Source organism: Kogia breviceps, chromosome 8 (assembly GCF_026419965.1).
Source record: "Kogia breviceps isolate mKogBre1 chromosome 8, mKogBre1 haplotype 1, whole genome shotgun sequence".
In the NCBI taxonomy this organism is placed as follows: domain Eukaryota; kingdom Metazoa; phylum Chordata; class Mammalia; order Artiodactyla; family Physeteridae; genus Kogia; species Kogia breviceps.
Genome location: NC_081317.1, coordinates 103,724,899 through 103,744,467, shown reverse-complemented (window position 1 = coordinate 103,744,467; position 19,569 = coordinate 103,724,899). Strand labels below are relative to the sequence as shown.

At 48.1% G+C, this 19,569-nt stretch overlaps 1 protein-coding gene across 6 annotated transcripts in view; it reads right to left on the bottom strand.

The window, feature by feature from the left end:
- RHOBTB2 (Rho related BTB domain containing 2) overlaps positions 1–9,308 on the bottom strand; it is a 30,208-nt gene extending 20,900 nt beyond the window's left edge. For 2 of the 6 annotated variants that reach the window (XM_067039889.1, XM_067039890.1), the window contains exon 1: positions 2,480–2,567. In XM_067039889.1, the coding sequence (XP_066895990.1) occupies positions 2,480–2,535 (56 nt within the window). In that variant the 5' untranslated portion in view covers positions 2,536–2,567. Of the gene's footprint in view, positions 1–2,479; positions 2,568–7,908; positions 7,999–8,912 lie in introns of those variants that run through there. The other 4 variants (XM_067039891.1, XM_067039887.1, XM_067039888.1 and 1 more) reach the window with 4 other exon arrangements.
- Between the last annotated feature and the right edge of the window lie 10,261 nt (positions 9,309–19,569).

Genomic DNA, 19,569 nt, shown 5'->3' with positions numbered 1-19,569 from the left:
ACAATTTTTAAAGCCCATATTGACGTGCCTCCCACTCAACCCCCTCCGTCACACCTCCAGCCTGTGCTCTGAGAATGCAAATCCACTTTAATACTAGTTTCTGCAACATATAATTGCCAAAAAAATAAAGCCAAATAAAAAATGAATCTTGTATTGTCTGAAGCATGCTTCCCATCTATGAATGCATATAATTGGAAGTTGCCCACCAAGGTGTTCATGCTTTCTGGCCTGGTCCACGTTCAGTAAGTGCGTGATTGGTGAGGGATGCTTCCCCCACCTTCTGAATCTACCTAGAGCTGGAAAAGAGATTCAGCATGATCGAGGGTGCCACTAGTTAGGATCCCCTCTTCATAAAACAGAGTAATTGTTGGAACACATGCTTAGGAAAGAAACTCAACTGTGTACAGGTGTGCTCCTCCCACAGGTTTGGTGTTGAAGAGCCTCACCCCATCCTCTGCGCCAAGAGCACAGCATGAGATCTCTGCATGGGCACCGTGGGGGGGGGGCCAGGGTGTCTGACATCCTGATCTCTCCACCCACTCCAGAGCACCAGCCTGTTGGCTTCATGTTTCACACATCCTAGCAACAGGCAGAGCCCCATTGCAGCACAGAGCAGGAAAAGAGAACTGACCTCTCCCCAAAGTCAAGGGGCAACAGGGCTTGCAGCTATGCGCCCTTTCTCTTTTTGCAGAAAGAGGCACCAGATCCCAGCTTTTTCTCCTCATCAGGGCAACTGAAGATTCTCAACTCGAGAGGCAGGTCACTACCAAGACCCAGCCCTCAGCCTCTGCCCCAACTGTGGCCAAGGCCAGGCCTTCTTCCCACCCAACCCTGGCCCTCAAGTCACGCCTCCCAGCTACTCAAGACAGCCTCAAGATCTTGGCTCCCAGGCCAAGGATCTGGCTACCATGTTTTCTTCATCTTTGCCAGCCCTCCAATGGAAAACAGGGCCATTCCCTGAGGCTGGGTCCCTCACCAGCAACCAAGGAATAGTCAGTGGCCCGCTCTGAGCCCTCTGTCCTAGACCCCAGCTCCCAGCCCTCAGCAGCCTCTCATAGCGCAGGCGGCCTGCCCCCCTCCCCCTCACCTTGCACCCCGCCCACACCAGCCCCAGGGCGTCCATTTTCCTGGCTTCAGATTACAGTCCTTCCTTGGTATCTGCTAGAGATTGGTTTCGGGAGCCCTCTGAGAATAACAAAATCTCTCACACACACACACACACACACACACACACCAGCCCCCCCCCTCTTCCCAGTTTCTGCAGCTTGGAAGCATTGTGTGTTTCTTTGGAGCGCTTCGGGATGGGCTGTTGACTCCCCCATATCACTGGCTGGCTGGGTGTCCACACTGCCTTTCTGCTGGTGGCCCAGGCAAGGACTTTCCTCTCCAGGCTTACTTTCCCTGAGAGGACAGTGCCTGGCTGCAGCCTGAGGGGTCCCTTCCCTTCTAGTTTCCTGCCTCCCCCAAAATCTCTTCCCTTACCACAGTCCTCTTGTGACTCCTCCTGCCCAATGACATATACCTTGAACTTGTCCCCTAAAGTCACCCCTCCATCTATCCCCATAACCACCATCCTCCAGGACATCAAGCGCTGCCATTTTCCTGAAGCCTGTGAGCAGGAGGCTGGTCTGGGGAGAGAACTCTCCATCTGGTTCTCTGGAATGCACCCATGCAGCAGGCTCTCAGCCAGTGCCGCCAAGCCCTCCTCTCCCTGTGGCTCTGAAGGTCCCTCCCTGGTACCAGCCCAAGCTATGCAGACCCCTCCCACTGTGCCTTCCTCCAACCTGCATGCTCCATTTGCTTCCCAAGCAGCTTCAGCCCTTCAACTATCTGTGGGCTGCTAGCCTGTCTTCTCTTCACCCTTCTCCTGGAACACTCGAGCCTCTGTGAAGCCCACCCCACAGGCCTTCTGACGTGGGCTGACCCTATCTCCAGCAATGCGCAGAGTCAGAGCCTTCTCAAGATGCAGGGCCCCTGCAGGGTGAAGGAGCCGAATCTGGAAGCCTGGAATCTCTCAGCCTCCTTGCCCAGGGCTCGGGGGGAATTTCAGGTCTCTACGAGGAGACAGGAATCTTATGGGCCTTTGCTCAAGTGACTCCCTCAGCCTGAACACCCTTCCTCTTTCCACCCCCTTCACTTGGATAATGCTTACTCATCCTTCAAATCTCAGCCTAGATGTCACTTCCTCCAGGAAGTCTTCCATGAGTATCCCCTGCAAAGTCTAGGTTCCCTGCCCTTCCTCTACACTCCCCTAAGAATATCAGTCACCCTGCTGTATCATTGGGTCTCTCTGTCCTTCACAGTACTGAGGACACTTTTGGGAAGGGACTATGCTTATTCCAAAGAGTACCCTTCGTGCTGGTCTAGCACCTGGCAACAGACACTCAAGAGGGGCTCAATAAATCCTGGATGCGTGGACAAACGTTTGGGGTACAGAACATGGTGGGGAAGGAGCTGACATCACCCAGTGGCTACTCACATGCTGTCCAGAGAGGGCTTCCACAGGTTGTACTGGCCTTTTCTGCGGGCTGCCATTGCTCTGTGCTCCCTCCAGGCTCCCGGTTGGGCTGGATGGAAGGGAAGGGGGTAGGGCAGGGGAAGAGAGTGAGAGAAGGAATGAGCACACTGTGAGTAATGCAAAGAGGCACCAGCAGGTCGATCAGCCCAAACAGAGGGTCCAACTCAAGGTAAGAGCATGGCTTCTGCTGTCCAGGCCCGATGGGCTGAGACACTCAGCCCCGGGGCCAAGAGAGAGGCCATCAAAGGGAGACAAGGGGCTCCTTGAGGGGCAAGAACCGGGGTCATGGGCCATCCCATGCTGCAGTCATCTGCACATTCTGAACTGGTTTGGTAATTTGGAAAGATCGGTCCACTGTCCATCAGGAGGCCTGCATTCCGTCCTCACGCAGCTGTGTGATGTTGGACAATTCCCAGACCTCTCTGGGCCTCAGCTTTCTCATGTTGGGTCAGGTGACCTTTGAGGCTCATTCTAGCACTGACATCTGATATGAGTTCCTAACATGGAAGACCTATATCTTATTGGCTGTCCTTTTCGTTGGAGCAGCTCCTGACCCAAATTGGGACTCAGTAAAATATCAGCTGATGGCTGCCAAGGCTGAGAACAGAAGGAAACATTTTGGGCTGGAGCGTGGAGGGATTAGACACATGATAAGAGGCAGAGAGAGAACCTCATTCTGCCATCGTCCCCACTTTCAGCTTCCTTAAGTGGTCAGTCCCAATTTGAGGACCAGTTCAGCCAAAGACAATTTTAGAACTCCCAGAGAAGTAGGGAATGATCAAGAAAGGGCTTGGAGAGGCCAGCCATAGACCTCTGGAAACAGGTGGCACTGTGTCATTTCAGGGTAATGGAAGGGTATCTCTGTGACAACCCCCTAGAGGCAGGGTGGTGACAAGACAGAAGGAAGCCAAGGGAAGAGGAGGCCCCCCCAAAGCCCAGTGAGGGCAGAGATGTGGACCACAGCAGCCCCAAGAGCACAGAGTGAAGGAAACCAAAACAGAGGAGGAGCCGATCTCAGTTCTAGTAGCCCCTCCATCAGGAAGTGGCTACGTGACTTTGGTCAAGGAACTTCATCTCTCTGGCCTCCCGTTGAGGATAACAGTATTCCTCGCCTGAAGTCAGGGGGTGGCTAGATGATTTTCTCATCTTCCCGGGCTGAGATCAGAGATTGTGTGGTCCCTGGAACTCTTCCTCCACTTCTGCCTTCTCTCCATCACAGACCTACGCTGGAACAGAGGACCAGCGCCATGTGTTCCTGTGCACCCCAGGGCTGCCTATGGAAAGCAGACAGCACAGACGGCATGGGGCGAGGATCGAGGGGTGGAATTCTGACAGTCTGACCTACCAGGGTTGGAAAATTTCATGCCCACCTTGGCCCAGTGCCTGGCGGGTAGCAGGGATTGGGGGGGGGGGGCGGTCCTGAGAAAATGAACAAACCAGGTGAGGCAGTGAATTCTGCTTGAGATCCTCCAAGCCCAGCTGGTCCTTGCAGCCTTCCTACAGCCACACCGTGGGGCTGGCAGGGCTGCTTCCAGCAGGAACTGAAGAATCCATTCCCATGCAGGTCTGGCCAGGCTACCGCCAGCCCTTGCTGGCAGAGTTCTGAGCATGTAGACCCCTCTGCGCACGCACCCAAGCCCCTCTAACCCTGGCCCTGCACAGCTGGCTGAGGCCTCCATGAAACAGATATTGCAGCTTTGAAACGGCGCTTCGTTCAGTAGAGAAATTGGAGCACTTGTTGGCTTATGTCTTTAAAGAGCTGCAAGTACCATCACCACAAATGCCATGAGGGAAAGACGTGATCCACTCCGAGTCTCCTGGGATGTTCATTTCTCAGGACAGTGCACCGGAAGCCACTGCCAGGCCATCTGGAAGCAGAAAGAAGCTAGATGGTGTTTCTTCTGCCCTGCTTTCTAGGCAGGAAAATGACAAGAGGGGGACAAAAATGCATCCCCTAGCCAGTGCATCTGGGCTGGAGATCCTGAACTTCAGGCAAGCTGCAGAACTTCTGAGAGCGGGCAGGCCCATGCCTGGAGCCTGCAGAGCTACAAGTGAGAAGCTCTGAGGAGGCCGATCACCCCAAAATAGACTTGTTTTTTTTCACAACATTTTCATGAGGCATTGGCATCGCTTGCAGCATGAAAAAAAAATAGCCTGAACTGTTAACAAATAAAATTATAAAAAGCCCCAACTGTTCCCCACAGGTTTCCATGTGGCTGCAGTGTTTGAGAGGGGGCAGGGAGGGGTCTAGGAGAGAGGGGCAGGGGAGGTGTGTGTCCAGGAGCCCCCAGTCTCCTCTCTTCTGACCCAATTTTCTCCCTCGGTAGCTGGTTGTGCTAGAGCTCACAGAGATAATAATTAGTGTCAGGGATGGGAAAGTTTTCTGTTGTCCCTCAGAAGTGGTCCACTGTGAGCATGTATTACTGTTTTCTGTTCCCAGATAAAGGAATGGAGCATCTTAAAAACATAATCACGTGGCAATGAGGCTGGGTTAAATTTGGCTGCCTTACTCAGAGGACAGGGTTTGTTTAGTAAACACTTAGAGGGCTCAGTGTTCCTGTCAAGGTCAGCTTAGCCTGAACAGACATGCCCTTGGGCATTGCTGCATGTCAGTAGCCAGACCTGAGTTTGGGGTTGGAGCTGCTCTTGACCCAGGTTAAAGGATAGTGCAGGGCTATCCAGGAAAGGACCTGGTCCTCCTCTGCGCCCTGAGTTCCCTGAAGAGCCACCCTGCACCCTTTGCCCTGGCCCTGACGCCTTCTTGGTGCTCAGATTCCAACAACACAAGAAAGAGAATGGTGTGAAAGGCACTGGAGGTCAAAGCTGGATTCCCATGCCCTTGGGGCTCGCAGTAAAATCGGATGTTGACCTGGAAGATGAACTCTGACCCTGCCTTTTTGTAATCAGAGACAGAGAATTCCCCAGCTCCCTGGAGCTCTGTCCACACAAAGTCTGGGATCTGTCAAGGACCCACTCCTTCCACATTTACAGACCCCTTCTTTTCTGCTTCTCTCCCCTTCTCTCTCCTTCCCCCTCTTCTTTGTCTCCCCATCTGCTCCTCTCCCTCCCCACACCTCCTGGCAGAGATTTCTATAAGAATACACACACATGGCTCTGGCTTGGTCAAAGAGGAGGAGGCCAACTGGCCAGTGGACCACCAGGTATTACTGGACATTATTATAATGCCACATGGGCATTATTCAACCCTGCACGGTCCTCCGGGGCGGGCGGCCAGGGAATGCTGACCAGAAGTTTCCTGAGGTGGTGACAGAGGTGAGGGACCAACCAGGCAATTGCATTGTCTCTGGGCTTCTCTGGACCCGAAAGGCCTCTCTTAGGCTCCAACCAGAGTTAAAGGCCAGCAACCCCAGGAAGCTGCAGTCCCTCCCAAGATCATGGTTGAGAAGGGGCTCAATGGCCAAGAAGGGGGAAGGTGGGCATGGAGAGTCCAGGGTGACTCGTCCCAGCCAGAGCATTGCTCTGCAGGCCATGGTCATTCCCGTGTACTGGACCCCCAGGGCAAGACATGGAGCGAGCTGGGGAGAAGGGGGGCGGACCAGGGCACAGTGGGGCTGACAGGACAACACAGAGGGTCAAGGAGCGTGGTTGGAAGCTTCCCAGAGAACAGGTCAGCCCGTTACAGCCTGTGACACAGGCCCCTGGGCAGCGTGGCAGGGATGGTGGTTGCTGCTATGTGGCCACTTGGACCACAGTCTAGGCACTTCAGAGGCCACTGAACACGTGCCTCAGCTTAGACTGGTAGTCTGGGGCTTACCACTTTCTCTGGAACGTTCAGCCCTGGTCACCCTACCTTTCTGCCCACCCATCCCTCTTCTTCCTCTTAGGGGAGGCCCACAGAAAGTTGTTGAATCCTAGCCCCCAAAGAAGATCCTGCACCGCCATCTCCACGCTCTGACAGGGAACCCCTGGGGCGGCAGGGTGGCTTCAGCAGACCTCACTTACATCCTCCCCAACCACCGTTTGATCCACACAGCACCGAGGGCCGGGGAGCCCTGGTGCTGGGGGGCATCAGTCGGAGCCCAGACCGCACTCTGCCTCTGCAGGGCCCGTGTGGTGGCCGTTTGGCAGGCAGAGGCCACGTGGGTCACTAACAGCCCTGCCAGGCTGAAGGCACAGGACCTGCCATGCAACCCAAGTCCCATCTCGTATCCTGGGTGTCTGGAAAAAAATGAGACCTGTTTGCTCATTCGTTCGTGTAGCCTTTCTTTCAATTATCACATGCATGTTAAGTGCCTATTAGGGCCAGACACTGCTGGAGATTGCGAGGATTATAAAATGATAGTGATGCCATCCAGGGATTTAAGTTTAATTATAATTCTAATAATAATTTTTATTATTTTGTTTATTTATTTACTGGCTGCACCATGTGGCATGCAGGATCTTGGTTCCCCGACCAGGGATTGAACCTGTGCCCCCTGCAGTGGAAGCTCAGTGTCTTAACCACTGGACCACCAGGGAAATCCCAATTATAATTTATTGAGAGTTTATTACATGCCCACTATTGGGCTACAGGTACTACTTTATTTAAACTTCAAAACCATCCTGTAAGGAGGTACTATTATTATCTCCACTGGGGAGATCAGGAAATTGAAGCTTCAGGAAGTGATGTGACTTTTCAGGGCAGTGCAGAGCAAGGATTCCACTCTGGCAGCTGGCTCGGAGCCTCTGAGAGGAGACCGCAGAGCCCCTGAGCCCCTTCCAACCTCATGCCCTGATTTTAGAGCATGAACATGTTCTTAATTCATTTAAAAATAACCTTCTTCCTCTTACAGATGAGAAAACTGAGCCCCAAAGCAGAAAATGGCCTGGGAAAGTCACCCATGGAGTTTGTGGCCCTGCCAGGCTATTAGCCCCTGCACCATGTTTTAATCTCTGGGCTTCAGTTTCCTCCTGCGGGAGACCAGACAGGGCTATTAGGTGATGTTCCCCCAGTTTTGAAATGCTGACTGTGTGATGTTATCATATGATGCTTTTAGGGAAACAGAAAGCACAGAAGCAGGAATGGACCGGCTGAAACTTGCCTCAAAGTCCCCCTCCAGCCCATACCTACCCCAGCTTGCCCACAGGGAGTCAAGAATGTGGAAATGTTTTCTTGCCTCAAGGCATGGGTTTTTAACTCAGCTGATGGGATGTGTGAGTGCGTTTGTATATAATGTATATATATTAAATATAATCTCCAACAGTGGAACTGACAGGTCTTAACAGCTAGAAATGAGGAAATATGCCCTAGAGTCCTAGAGGTCTGATGGCAAAGAGAAGACCTAAAATTACTGGACCTTAGAGCTTGGGGCAAAGGTTAACTGTAAACATGGTCAGCTGATCCTTAAATGGTGACCTCACATGGCCCCTCTCAGCCAAGCTGTGCTCACCTGCACCTTTTCCAAGGCCCACGGCCGCCCACCTGTGAGCTCCACACACCCTCGATCGAGTCCCCAGAAGCCTTGGTCGCAGCCTGGTTCCTAAAACAAAAGGACTCCCTCACTTTGCTGCTCAAGGCTTTGCAAGGAAGTAACAGCAGGCTGGCCTGGCATCTCAGCTGCCCTGGAAGGAATTCCTAGAGCAAGCCTGAGATTTCTTGGCCAGGTGTGACTAGAAAAAAAAGAACCGAGTTGGGTGAGCCGGGAGTATGAGAGGGTGAAAGGCTGAGTTAGGGATGCACTCAGTTTCTTTTTGGAGAAATGGATCCTACTGCCTGAAAAATCAGGGAGCTCCCAGAGTGGGGAGGGGGTCATGAAGGGGCCACAAGGGCCCGTGGGGTAGGACTGAAGGAAAGGCCAGGCCCAGGGTAACTGGCAGAGTGGAGGCATCCCTGGTATGGGCAGCAGCCCTTCAGACTGCGGAGGGGGCAGAAGATAGAGTCAGCCTGAGGGCCAGGGTGGCCCCAGAATCACAGGCTGTTCCTGGGCTCCATCCTGGCCAGTGGCCACTTGGATTGATCGGGATGAAACAGGCTATTGCGGGAGCTTTCTTCCCCCGCCTCCCCTTCCCTCCCGGCTAGGTTCACAAGGAGAAAGTGGGATCCAGGCCAGCTGCTTGCACTTGTAGACACTCCCCCCACCCCCACCCCCGCTTCCTGCCCTGAATCTGGCTGCCTCTGGTTGCTGGGCCACCGTCAGGGGGCTGCTGCACCTCGATGGGGAAGACACCTGATTCCTAACCCACCTGCCCCTCTTGCTGCCTTCACGCCTCCCTCCATCCGAGATATCACATTCTGAGAACCCCGCGTCGTACTGTGTGCTAGGAGTAGCCAGGTGAGCACAGGTGGGGACAGGTGGGGCAGCCAGGGCTCGACGCAGCTCCTGTCCTTTCCCCAGGCACAGAGAAAGGGCCCAGGGTGGTCTCGGGACCGGTGGGACGTGAGTGATGGACTTACCTGCTGTCTCTCCTCTGGGGCCCGGCTGGCCTGTCACCACTATTCCCTGTCCGGAAGCAGTGTCCTGGGCCAGGTCAGTGGGAGGGAATGCATGAAGAAACAACCACAGGGATTTTTAGGGGCTGGGATCCAAAGACCAGCCTATGGGGAGCCAGGTGAAGGGCATGGTTACTGTATCCAGGGGTGGAACCAGCAGGCAGGCCTCCTGGTCAGTTCCTGCCGCACCCAGGGCTGTGCAGAGCACAGAGATAAACTCCTACCTGGGTAGGAGTCCTGTAACCCATCTTTCGGCAGGTGAGCATTCCTGATGCCTCGCCCAGCCCCTGACCCCCAGGGCCCTGCTTTGGTCTGCCCTCAGGCTCTCATTGTGACTTCTGTCCTGGTCTCGCTTCCTCCCCAGTGACTCAAATTGCTTTGGAATTTCACTCACCAGCTTTTTTCTGACGCACATCCTGGGAGCCTGGCTTGGAGCCAAGGAACAACGCTGTTTCTCCAACCCCACCAGTGATTAATTTTGGCTCCCTGAGCTAAAGGCTATATAGAGTTGTGGTAAAGGAAGCCAGGCTGGAGAAGCAAGGGGGTGAGCAGGGAGAGCCAGGGTTTGGGGTGCGGCTGGACAGGAAGGGTTTCTTCCTGTTCTGCTCACCTGCACACGGGTAGAAAACAAACAGCAGGAAAGATATTGGCTTGTCCTGATTAGGCATACCTGGCTGGCCAGCCAGGAAACTCAAGAAGATGGAGCAAGGAAGTTCAAAAACCTAGACCGACCTCTGTGCTTCTTGGATTTCTGGATCTCGGTTTACCCTTTTGTGAGTCTAAAGGTTTGACAGCCCCTAATTTTAAATGCTAAGAACAACAGCCTGGTTACTTCTTTGATGAAGCATCCATATCGCTCCCAACGGCTTGAACTCTGTTACCTCCCCATTTTGAATATTATGTAAGGGACTGCCCGTGGGTGGGATTGTGGAGAAGAGAAGGGAGGGTTGTCATGACAGTGCCCTGGGCTGGGAATTGAAGAGCTGGATTCCTTTCCAGGTCAGCCATCACCCCATTAAGTGTCTCATTGGGGAAAAGCGAGAGGATTCCCACGGTCCTGACAGCACTCAAATCCTGGGGTCTCTGATGGGTGCCACAGTAGCTTGCAGTGGCTGCTTGGCTTAGTGTGTCTCCCTTACCTCCCCCTCCTCCAGAAGGCAATTGCTTTTCCCATCGCCTCTCCAGACTGGCCCTGACCTCTGATCTCCCCCAGCTGCTCAGGACTCACAGTCCCACCCTGTCCCTACCAGCAGTTCTGCTGAGAAAGAAAGGATTCTGTGGTCTAGCCCCCAAAATGACTTCAGGTCAAGAGGACTCGCCTGTCAGTGAAGGTGATGCCCAGAGATCTGGCCAGTACCCTATTCTCTGGTAGGGTAGGTCTCATCTGCAGGGGGCCCTAGAGAAGCATGTGTCAGCTTTCGTCCCACCTCCTCCCTCTTAGGTACCATGACCATTTGGGAAGATGTCGAGGAGTAAAGAGTGGGGATAAGGGAATGAGTCTGTGCCTCCATACCCATACCAATGATTATAATCAGGAAATTTTTTCAAATTAAATCACCTTTCATAAGGCAACAGTATATCATGACCAGATAGGTGTAAGAGTTCGGAATCCCGAGTCAAGACTGAGTTCATATCAAAGGAGTTCCACTTACAGGCCTTGGACATGCTGCATGTTTCCTTCTGTAGTTGTTACATTTCTTTTTTTTTTTTTTTTTTTTTTTTTGCAGTATGCGGGCCTCTCACTGTTGTGGCCTTTCCCGTTGCGGAGCACAGGCTCCGGACACACAGGCCCAGCAGCCATGGCTCACGGGCCCAGCCGCTCCGCGGCATGTGGGATCTTCCCGGACTGGGGCACGAACCCGTGTCCCTTGCATTGGCAGGCGGATTCTCAACCACTGCACCACCAGGGAAGCCCTGTAGTTGTTACATTTCTAAGTGATGTGCTATATGATATATTAAAGTGTGACACATATCCAAGCTACAAAGCACAAGGACCCAAACAACTGTGAACCCCTTACTCAGTTTAAAAAGCACAACCAATACGCTGCATGGTTGAAGCTACAAACGTGTAACTCCCCATTCCTGCTGCCTGCCTCTCCAACAGAGGGACCCCTGATCTCCATTTCGTATTTGTCACTTCCTTGATGACTTAAAAATGTTTATATCATATTGTGTGGGCATCCCTAAATAATATACTGTTCAGGTTTGCTCGTTTCAAAGTTTTGAGAGGTGTTGTTGGACTGTATGTACATCACCTTGTTGGACTTGTGTTTTTCTCAGCCTTATGTTACTAAGATACAGCCACACTGATGTGTGCAGCTGGGTTCCATCATTTTCACTGCAGTGTCATTTCCAGGGCTACAGCATATTATTCTGCTGTCCAGTTTTTTGCTATTGTGAAAACCGCTTCTTTGAATCTTCTTGAACTTGTTTTCAGGTGCACACGTTCAAGCATTTCTCATTGAGTAGATAACGTAGAACTGGGATTGCTGGGTTCCAGTGTACGCACACGCTGAACTTGACCGGATCACACCAAAGTGTTTTCCTAAGTGGCTGTAACACCAGCAGTGCAGGAGAGTTCTAGCTGCTCACATTCTCATCACCACTTGCCTTTTCAGACTTCAACTTGGCCTCTTCTCTGTTGGATGCATGATGGTATCTCTGTGTTTCTCTGATTACTTACAAGGTTGAAAGGTTATCTTCATACGTTTTGGTACATTTGTGTTTCTTCTTCTATGAGGTGCCCATTCATGTCCTTTGCCCATTCTTTGGACGCCATCACTTTGTTATCATGAGTAATTTGTATGAGTTATTTATATATTCTGGAACTAATATTTTTTAGTACTATAAACATTATATATCATAAAACATTATATATTTTAATATAGAAAAAAATATTTCTAACTTTTTCAGCTGTATGTGTGACAAATATTTTCTCTAGGAGTATGTCTTGTGCTATGACTCTCTTTTTTTTTTTAATTAATTTATTCATTTTTGGTTGTGTTGGGTCTTTGTTGCTGCGCACGGGCTTTCTCTAGTTGCGGCGAGCGGGGGCTACTCTTCGTTGTGGTGCGCGGGCTTCTCATTGCGGTGGCTTCTCTTATTGCAGAGCACGGGCTCTAGGCACGCGGGCTTCAGTAGTTGTGGCTCGAGGGCTCTAGAGCGCAGGCTCAGTAGCTGTGGCGCAATGGCTTAGCTGCTCCGCGGCACGTGGGATCTTCCCGAATCAGGGCTCGAACCTCTGTCCCCCGCATTGGCAGGCAGATTCTTAACCACTGCACAACCAGGGAAACCCTATGACTCCCTTTATGGTGGCTTTTGATAAACATGCATTCTTAATTACATTGCAGTTGAAATTATCAAGTTTTCTTTCCTGGCTAGTGTATGTTGTTATGTCTTGATTAAGAAACCCTTTCCTATCCTAAGGTAATAAATATAGTTTTCTGTATTTTTTTCTCAGACACATTAAGCTTCCTTCCCTGTTAAGATCTCCATCTGAGTTCTTTTTTTTTTTTTTTTTTTTTCCTGGTATGCGGGCCTCTCACTGCTGTGGCCTCTCCCATTGCGGAGCACAGGTTCCTGACGCGCAGGCCCAGCGGCCATGGCTCACGGACCCAACCGCTCCGCGGCATGTGGGATCCTCCCGGACCGGGGCACGAACCCGCGTCCCCTGCATCGGCAGGCGGATTCTCAACCACTGCGCCACCAGGGAAGCCCCTGAGTTCATTTTTATCAATTAGGTTTTCTGCTTGTTTTCGTTAAGAAAAACACGAGTGTTTTATTTCTAAAATATTTCTCTAGTTCTATAATTAACAAGTGCTCATTAATACATATTAATAATTGCAGAAAACTTGGAAAATATGAAAAATTAAAAGCCACTAAAATTTTCACTACCAATAGATATAGCTGTAAAAAATACATAGTATAACTCCAGGTATATAACATTACATTCTTTTATATATCTTATTTTTTTCTGATTATACAGGCTCATTTAGAAAGTAGAAAATAAAGGAAAATAATGTGTATTTATGCTACTTTGAAAGTATTCAATGTGCCTCTCAACATTCCAGCTGGTTATTCAGAAGCAGAGTTCTCCACTGGTGAGAAGATTCCAGATCATGGTCATTACCCCCACCAGTGCAAAGACTTTCAAGCCTTATCCTCGGTCAGCAAGAGACTCATGTGCACCCCATGGAATAAGCATGTTGTGAGGGGGACCCTCAGCAACCCAACATAATTTGAAATAGGTCCAAGCAAATCCCACAAAAACAAATTGGATTATTGAACACTTTATGGAACCATCCAAAGTACATGAAATCAGTTATTTATTTATTTACTTACTTACTTACTTTTAATCTGTAATTTTTTTAAGCATCTTTATTGGAGTATAATTGCTTTACAATGTGGTGTTAGTTTCTGCTGTATAACAGAAATCAGTTATTTAAATGATAAATAAGTCCTACCTCTACCAAAAACATTTTTTCCTTAAGGTAGAAAATAACGTGGGTTGGGCTTCCCTGGTGGCGCAGTGGTTGCGAGTCCGCCTGCTGATGCAGGGGACGCGGGTTCGTGCTCCGGTCCGGGAAGATCCCACATGCCGCGGAGCCGCTAGGCCCGTGAGCCATGGCCGCTGAGCCTGCGCGTCCGGAGCCTGTGCTCCGCAACGGGAGAAGCCACAACGGTGAGAGGCCTGCCTTCCGCAAAAAAAAAAAAAAAAAAACCCAAAAAAACAAAAACATGGGTTATGATCATCATAACCAAAACCAAATACTTTCCCCCCACATTTTACTCACGCTTTGCTATGGCCAAACTGTGAACCTCAGACTTTCAGCCCTTTTTGGCGAAACTCTTTGAGCCCTATTTCACTAGATTGGTGTAAAAGTAGGGTCCATATTGGTACAAACATGCTACATGTCACCTTTATTCCCACTTAGGCATGTGGCGGGCAGAGCTAATCAACCAGGTACCCACTATGAGGCTGAAAGCTGCCTCACAATCCCCAAGAAGGGCTATCTGTAACCATGAGCTGGACTTGGCCCCAAAACCTGAAGCCTGGTTTGCTAGGTAGTTCCACCTTGGTACACTAGAAAGACTTGAGAATGAGACAGCAGAAAGAGGAAGCAGCAGACGGCTGGGAGGAGAGCCGAGCCCTCCCTGGCAGGTGGAAAGGCCAGGGCACTGGGGGAGGAGTTCCAAACAGACATTGCCATCTCGCCTAGACACTGCCCTGGGCCTGCGTGATGGAAACAGCGGTGATGGCCTCAGGCCAGTAGCCTCTGAGTTTTCCTGCATGTGGGCTGGGTGGAATGCTGAGAGGACAAAGCTGGGAGCAGTGGAAGACTTCTCTCTTCTACTTCTGCTGCAGAAATGCCTGGGCAGGTCGTGATGCTTTAACCTCTCCAGTGACAGACATCACCATTTATAGATTGGGGCCTTTGAGACCCCAGGGGGGAGACCAGGGGTTGGGAGCGTGGGGGGAAGGGTGCCAGCTGCACCAGAGCGTGAAGTGGTCCAGCTAGTGGGCTGCCTGGGCTGAGCAGTGTGGTGCTGCGGCAGCTCGAGCTCAGCTGACTGGGCTTGGGGCCAAGGCTGGGCCCTACACTGCCCTGCAGAAGCCAGCACTGCGCCGTAAGATCTGTCCGGCTAGAGTGGGCCACTGCTCATTCTACACCCCCTGGAGAACAGGTGGAGTTGCTCCAGGGGCAGGGAGGAGGAGGAAGGGGCTGCAGACGGTACAGATGGTACCTCACTTCTGTCCCCTTTCACCCTTGACGTCCCCTCCACACCCCCCACCCCGCTCCCACCCCAGTGCGACAGGAAGAACCTGTACCAGCTGCAGCTGTGAATTCCTGGCAGGGACGGGGCGGCTTATTCACGTGAATCTGGTTGGCAGAAGGCCCTGCTCTCGAAACCAGCCTACTTGGAACCATCTCGAGGGGGCTGCCCTAGTGAGGAGAGCATCTCACGGCTCCAATGAAGCAAAGAGTGAGGCTGGGGGAAGGGTGGCCACCACAGCTCGGGAGGCTGCCACGGCTGGGAATGAGCTGGGGGCAACTCCACCAGGCTTGCCCCAAGCTCCCTTTCTTTCTGTCAGCGATATAATTCAGCACAGGTTTGAAAATCATTGTCACCAGCAGCAGAGTTACAGAGCCGTTTCTCTTTATCCACTCCAGTCAACGTAATCATTTATGGAACTGGTTACTTACGGCAGGCACTCTGCCAAGCCCTGACAACTTGCTTTTGTGATAGAAAATGAGATTGTAAGGAAAAAATATATTCTGACAAGCGGGCCTTTTGTATATACTGCAGTAGAATTCTAGAAAATACATTTCTAAATCTCAGAGGAAAATCACTAGGTGGTTTAGAACTGGAAAAATTGTGACCAAATTCTTCTGCTTTAATCTCGACAAACAGATAATGGATCACACTTGAAAGGAGCAGCTTAGAGCCATGCAGTGTTTTCTTTTGATTGGCTACGGCTAAAAAAGAAAGTTAAATATAGGAAATTTGAGCAAATTAAAAAACATTGTTTTGGGATCAGAGCTACGGAGTGAACTGCACTTAATGCGATCAAGTTGAAACACAAATTTGTAATTTGGGATTGTTAAAGTATTTGGGACATCACACAAAGCTGCTAGAAAATTCGCTTCCATGGAACTTGGAGCACTAATTTTAAATATCCACAGAGTTTGTTTTTTAAAAAAACTTGGTGTTGGACTTTAGTCCAGACTTTCACTTTGAAGATGGTTAGGATAACAATCAAAATTGTCCTGATTAAATGAACTGACCCTTCTGTTTTTCAAAATTATTAAGGAATTTGACGATTGAATGAATTCTTATTTCTCTTCACACTGGTAAGACAAATACACATTTTTCAGTCTGTCCTCATAAATATTCTAGTGTAACAATTGAGTATTTAAAATCCGAAGGATTTTAATTTACTAGTAAATTTTTTTAGCAAATAAAAATAGGTAAAGAGCATAAAAATATAATTCATTTCAAAAGGAAATAAATATGGAAGCAAACATTTTTTTCAAAGACTTAACCTCAGTTATTTTTAAAAATTGAAAGTTAGATCAATTTTAGCTTATCAAATCAGTAAGGTTTTTTTTTTAATGATAATACTCAACTCCATTTGCTTGGTGAAAGCATAAATTAGTAAAACAGTCCTGGAAAATAATCAGAGGATACATGCGAGGACCCACTCAAAGTCCAGGAGTTGGTATAAAGATTATTTTAAGCTGAAGACATTTAAGATGCAACAGATGCAGAAAGAAGCCTCGTAGAGCTTCCCTTAGCTGAGTAAAAGCAGAAATTTCTAGGAAATAAGTCTGCCGTAAATTATTTCTTCAGGGTGGACCTATTCCTCAAATAGATCCCACATCCCTTTTCTGGGGAATTTGTATGAACCTGAAGGACACAGAAATACAGCTAATGAAATAAAATTTATACTTTAAGGCAGGACAAGAAAAATTAAACTTAAAATTCTCTTTCTGTGTCTGTTTGGGCCTCCTTCCTCCCCGATATGCCCAGCACGTCTGCATTACACGTTAACCAGAGCTCCTCAAAGATGGGAGTGCCTGCTCAACCCTAATGATCTTTTTTTTTTTTCTTTCTTCTGATGCTAGCAATGTCACTTCTTAAAATGTAACTTTCCCAGCCCCAAAGGGGGTCATGATGACTTGCTGCTCTCTTGCTTTGTGCTTTGTACATGTTCACCTGGCCTATGTATCCTTGGCGACCTTTATGTTAAAATACCAGTATATCATTTTGATGTATGATCCTTTGTCTCAAAAATGTATATGACTGTACCTTCGGCTTCCAACGGGCAGAACAGTTCTTAGAGCTTTCTGAGAATCTGCTTCCTGAGTTCTAATCCTCAGTTTGGCTCTAATAAAGTTCCCTTTTTTTTTTCTTCTTGATAGTTAATTGAATTTTCATTGACACACCTCATACCTGTATAGACAAACATCATCACAAATTTGATCTCTTGTTTGTTCTGAAAATCCATTTATCTTACCCAAAGAAACCTATTTATTCTTCCCAGAGAAGCATTTTACTCCTCCCACCCTTTCCCCTACTAAGTAAGGTACATAAGGCTTTAACTCTAACCATTTAATGCGCCAGCTACTTCATTTGTTGGCTCTCATGTGTACCCAAATAAACATTTTCCCCCGTTAATCTGTCTTGTTGATTTAAGTCACAGGCCTCAGTTACTAAACCTAAGAAGGTAGAGGAAAAGCTATATTTTTCCTCTCCTACATATATACTAAGAGAAAAGAATTCATATACTTCGATCCAAGAAAATTCTAGGCACAAAAGAAGTGAGGAAAAAATATACATATAGGATGTTCACAACACGAGAAATAGGGAAAAAATGAAGAAAAAAATGAACTAACTATCTTAGTCCATTCAGGCTGCTATAAGAGAACATCGTAAACTGGATGGCTTATAAACAACAGAAAAATATTTCTCACAGTTCTGGAGGCTGGGACATCAAGGTGCTGGCATATTCGGTACCTGGTGAGAGCCCATATCCTGGTTTATAGACAGCTGTCTTCTCCTTGTGTCCTCATATGGCGAAAGGGGGAAGGGAGAGCTCTGGGGTCTCTTTTATAAGGCCACTAATCCCATTGATGGGGGCTGTACCCTCATGACCTAGTCACTGCCCAAAGGCCCCACCTTCACATACCATCACGCTAGGGATTAGGTTTCAACATGAATTTGGGGGGAAGGCAAACATTCAGTCTATTGCACTAAGTGCCCTACAATGGTGGAAGGTTTAAATAAATGATGGTATATCCATAAGAAGGAATGTGAGTAGCATGCTCTCTCTCTCTCTCTCTCTCTCACACACACACACACACACACACACACACACACACACGATACATGATTGTTTATCAGTATGATCTCAGTTAAGAGAAACTCATACATGAGAAAAAGGATTGAAAGAAGTATCACCAAATGTAAACTGTTTTTTTCTAGATCTTGAAATGAAGGGTCTTAAAATTTTCTTTCTGTATATTTTGATACCTTCCAGATTTTTAAAGTAAGTCTGTAATATCTTCTGATGGGGGATGAGGGGAAGAGAAGCACAAAAGGTAATTATTTACCAAAATAGTAAACAAATTAATTTGCAAGGAAGAAAGGAAGGAAAGAAAGAAGGAAGGAAAGGTTTTGCCAGGTCTTTTCTTTCACTTGTAAAATGTCACTAAAGCAATAAATTTGGGTGGATTTTTTTCTTAAGATACAATCAGTATTTTAATTGTTTTATTGCATCCCATAGGTCAGTGATAAAAGAAAATGTAATGTAACTCAAGTTGAAACATAAAGTTTCAAATTGGTATGTTAAATAACTTGGTATAAAAGACTCTAGTGAAGATATAAACATATATATTTATATATCATGACAATACACAAAAGATATAAGAAGTTCGGCAGTGAATTGCTTATTATAAATAGCTTTTAAACTTGCTTTTCAAAGATAAGAAAACATACAGGAAGTTAAGGAAAAGATATCTTCCATGACTTCAACATCAGATAGGCAATTCTTTTCAGTTCTTCTACCTCCATGTTATACATTTTTATATATTTTTTGCTTTTTATTTATCGATCATAAAAAATATTACATTTTCTTATCTTTCTTCTAGCCTCATGTTGTTAGGTGTCCTTTATGTTTATAAACTTTTTAATTATAAATATTTGAAAACATACAGAAAAATTGAAAAAAGGAAGTGCAATGAATATTCATATTCCCATTACCTAGACTTAACAATTGTGAACATTTTTCCTTTGTGCTTCTTTTTTTTTTTTTTTTTTTTTTGGCTAAAACTTTCCAAAATAACTTGTAGATGTCATGACACTTTACTCCTAAATACTTTGACATGCATTTTCTCAAAAAGGACGCTCTCTTTCACAACCACAGCACCATCATCACCCTCAAGTAAATTAACAGAAGTTTCCTAATATCATCTACTACCCAGCTGATATTCATATTTCCCAAATTGTCCCCAATACCTTTTATAAAGATTTATTTATTTTATTAGTTTATTTTATTTTTTATTATATTTTGGCTGTGTTGGGTCTTCGATGCTGTGCGTGGGCTTTTCTCTAGTTGCAGCAAGCACGGGCTACTCTTGTGTGCAGGCTTCCCATTGCGGCGGCTTCTCTTGTTGTGGAGCACGGGCTCTAGGCGTGCAGGCTCAGTAGTTGTGGCACATGGGCTCGGTAGTTGTGGCTCGCCGGCTTCAGAGCTCAGGCTCAGTAGTTGTGGCACACGGGCTTAGTTGCTCTGTGGCGTGTGGGATCTTCCCGGACCAGGGCTCGAACCCGTGTCCCCTGCATTGACAGGCGGATTCTTAACCACTGCGCCACCAGGGAAGCCCCACTCCCCAATATCTTTTATAGTTATTTTCTTACTCAGACCTTTTGAACAGTTGCCTAATATTACCATCACTGGATGAAATTAACCAATTCTTCTAAAGTTGACCTGCAATTATCAAGGAGCTTCATTTTTTGCAAATTTGTTCTTTAAATGAGTGTTTATTGAGCACCTACCATGTTCCAGCAAAGTGCTGAGTGCTGGGATGACGGGGTGAAAGTCATCTTCCTGCCTTTG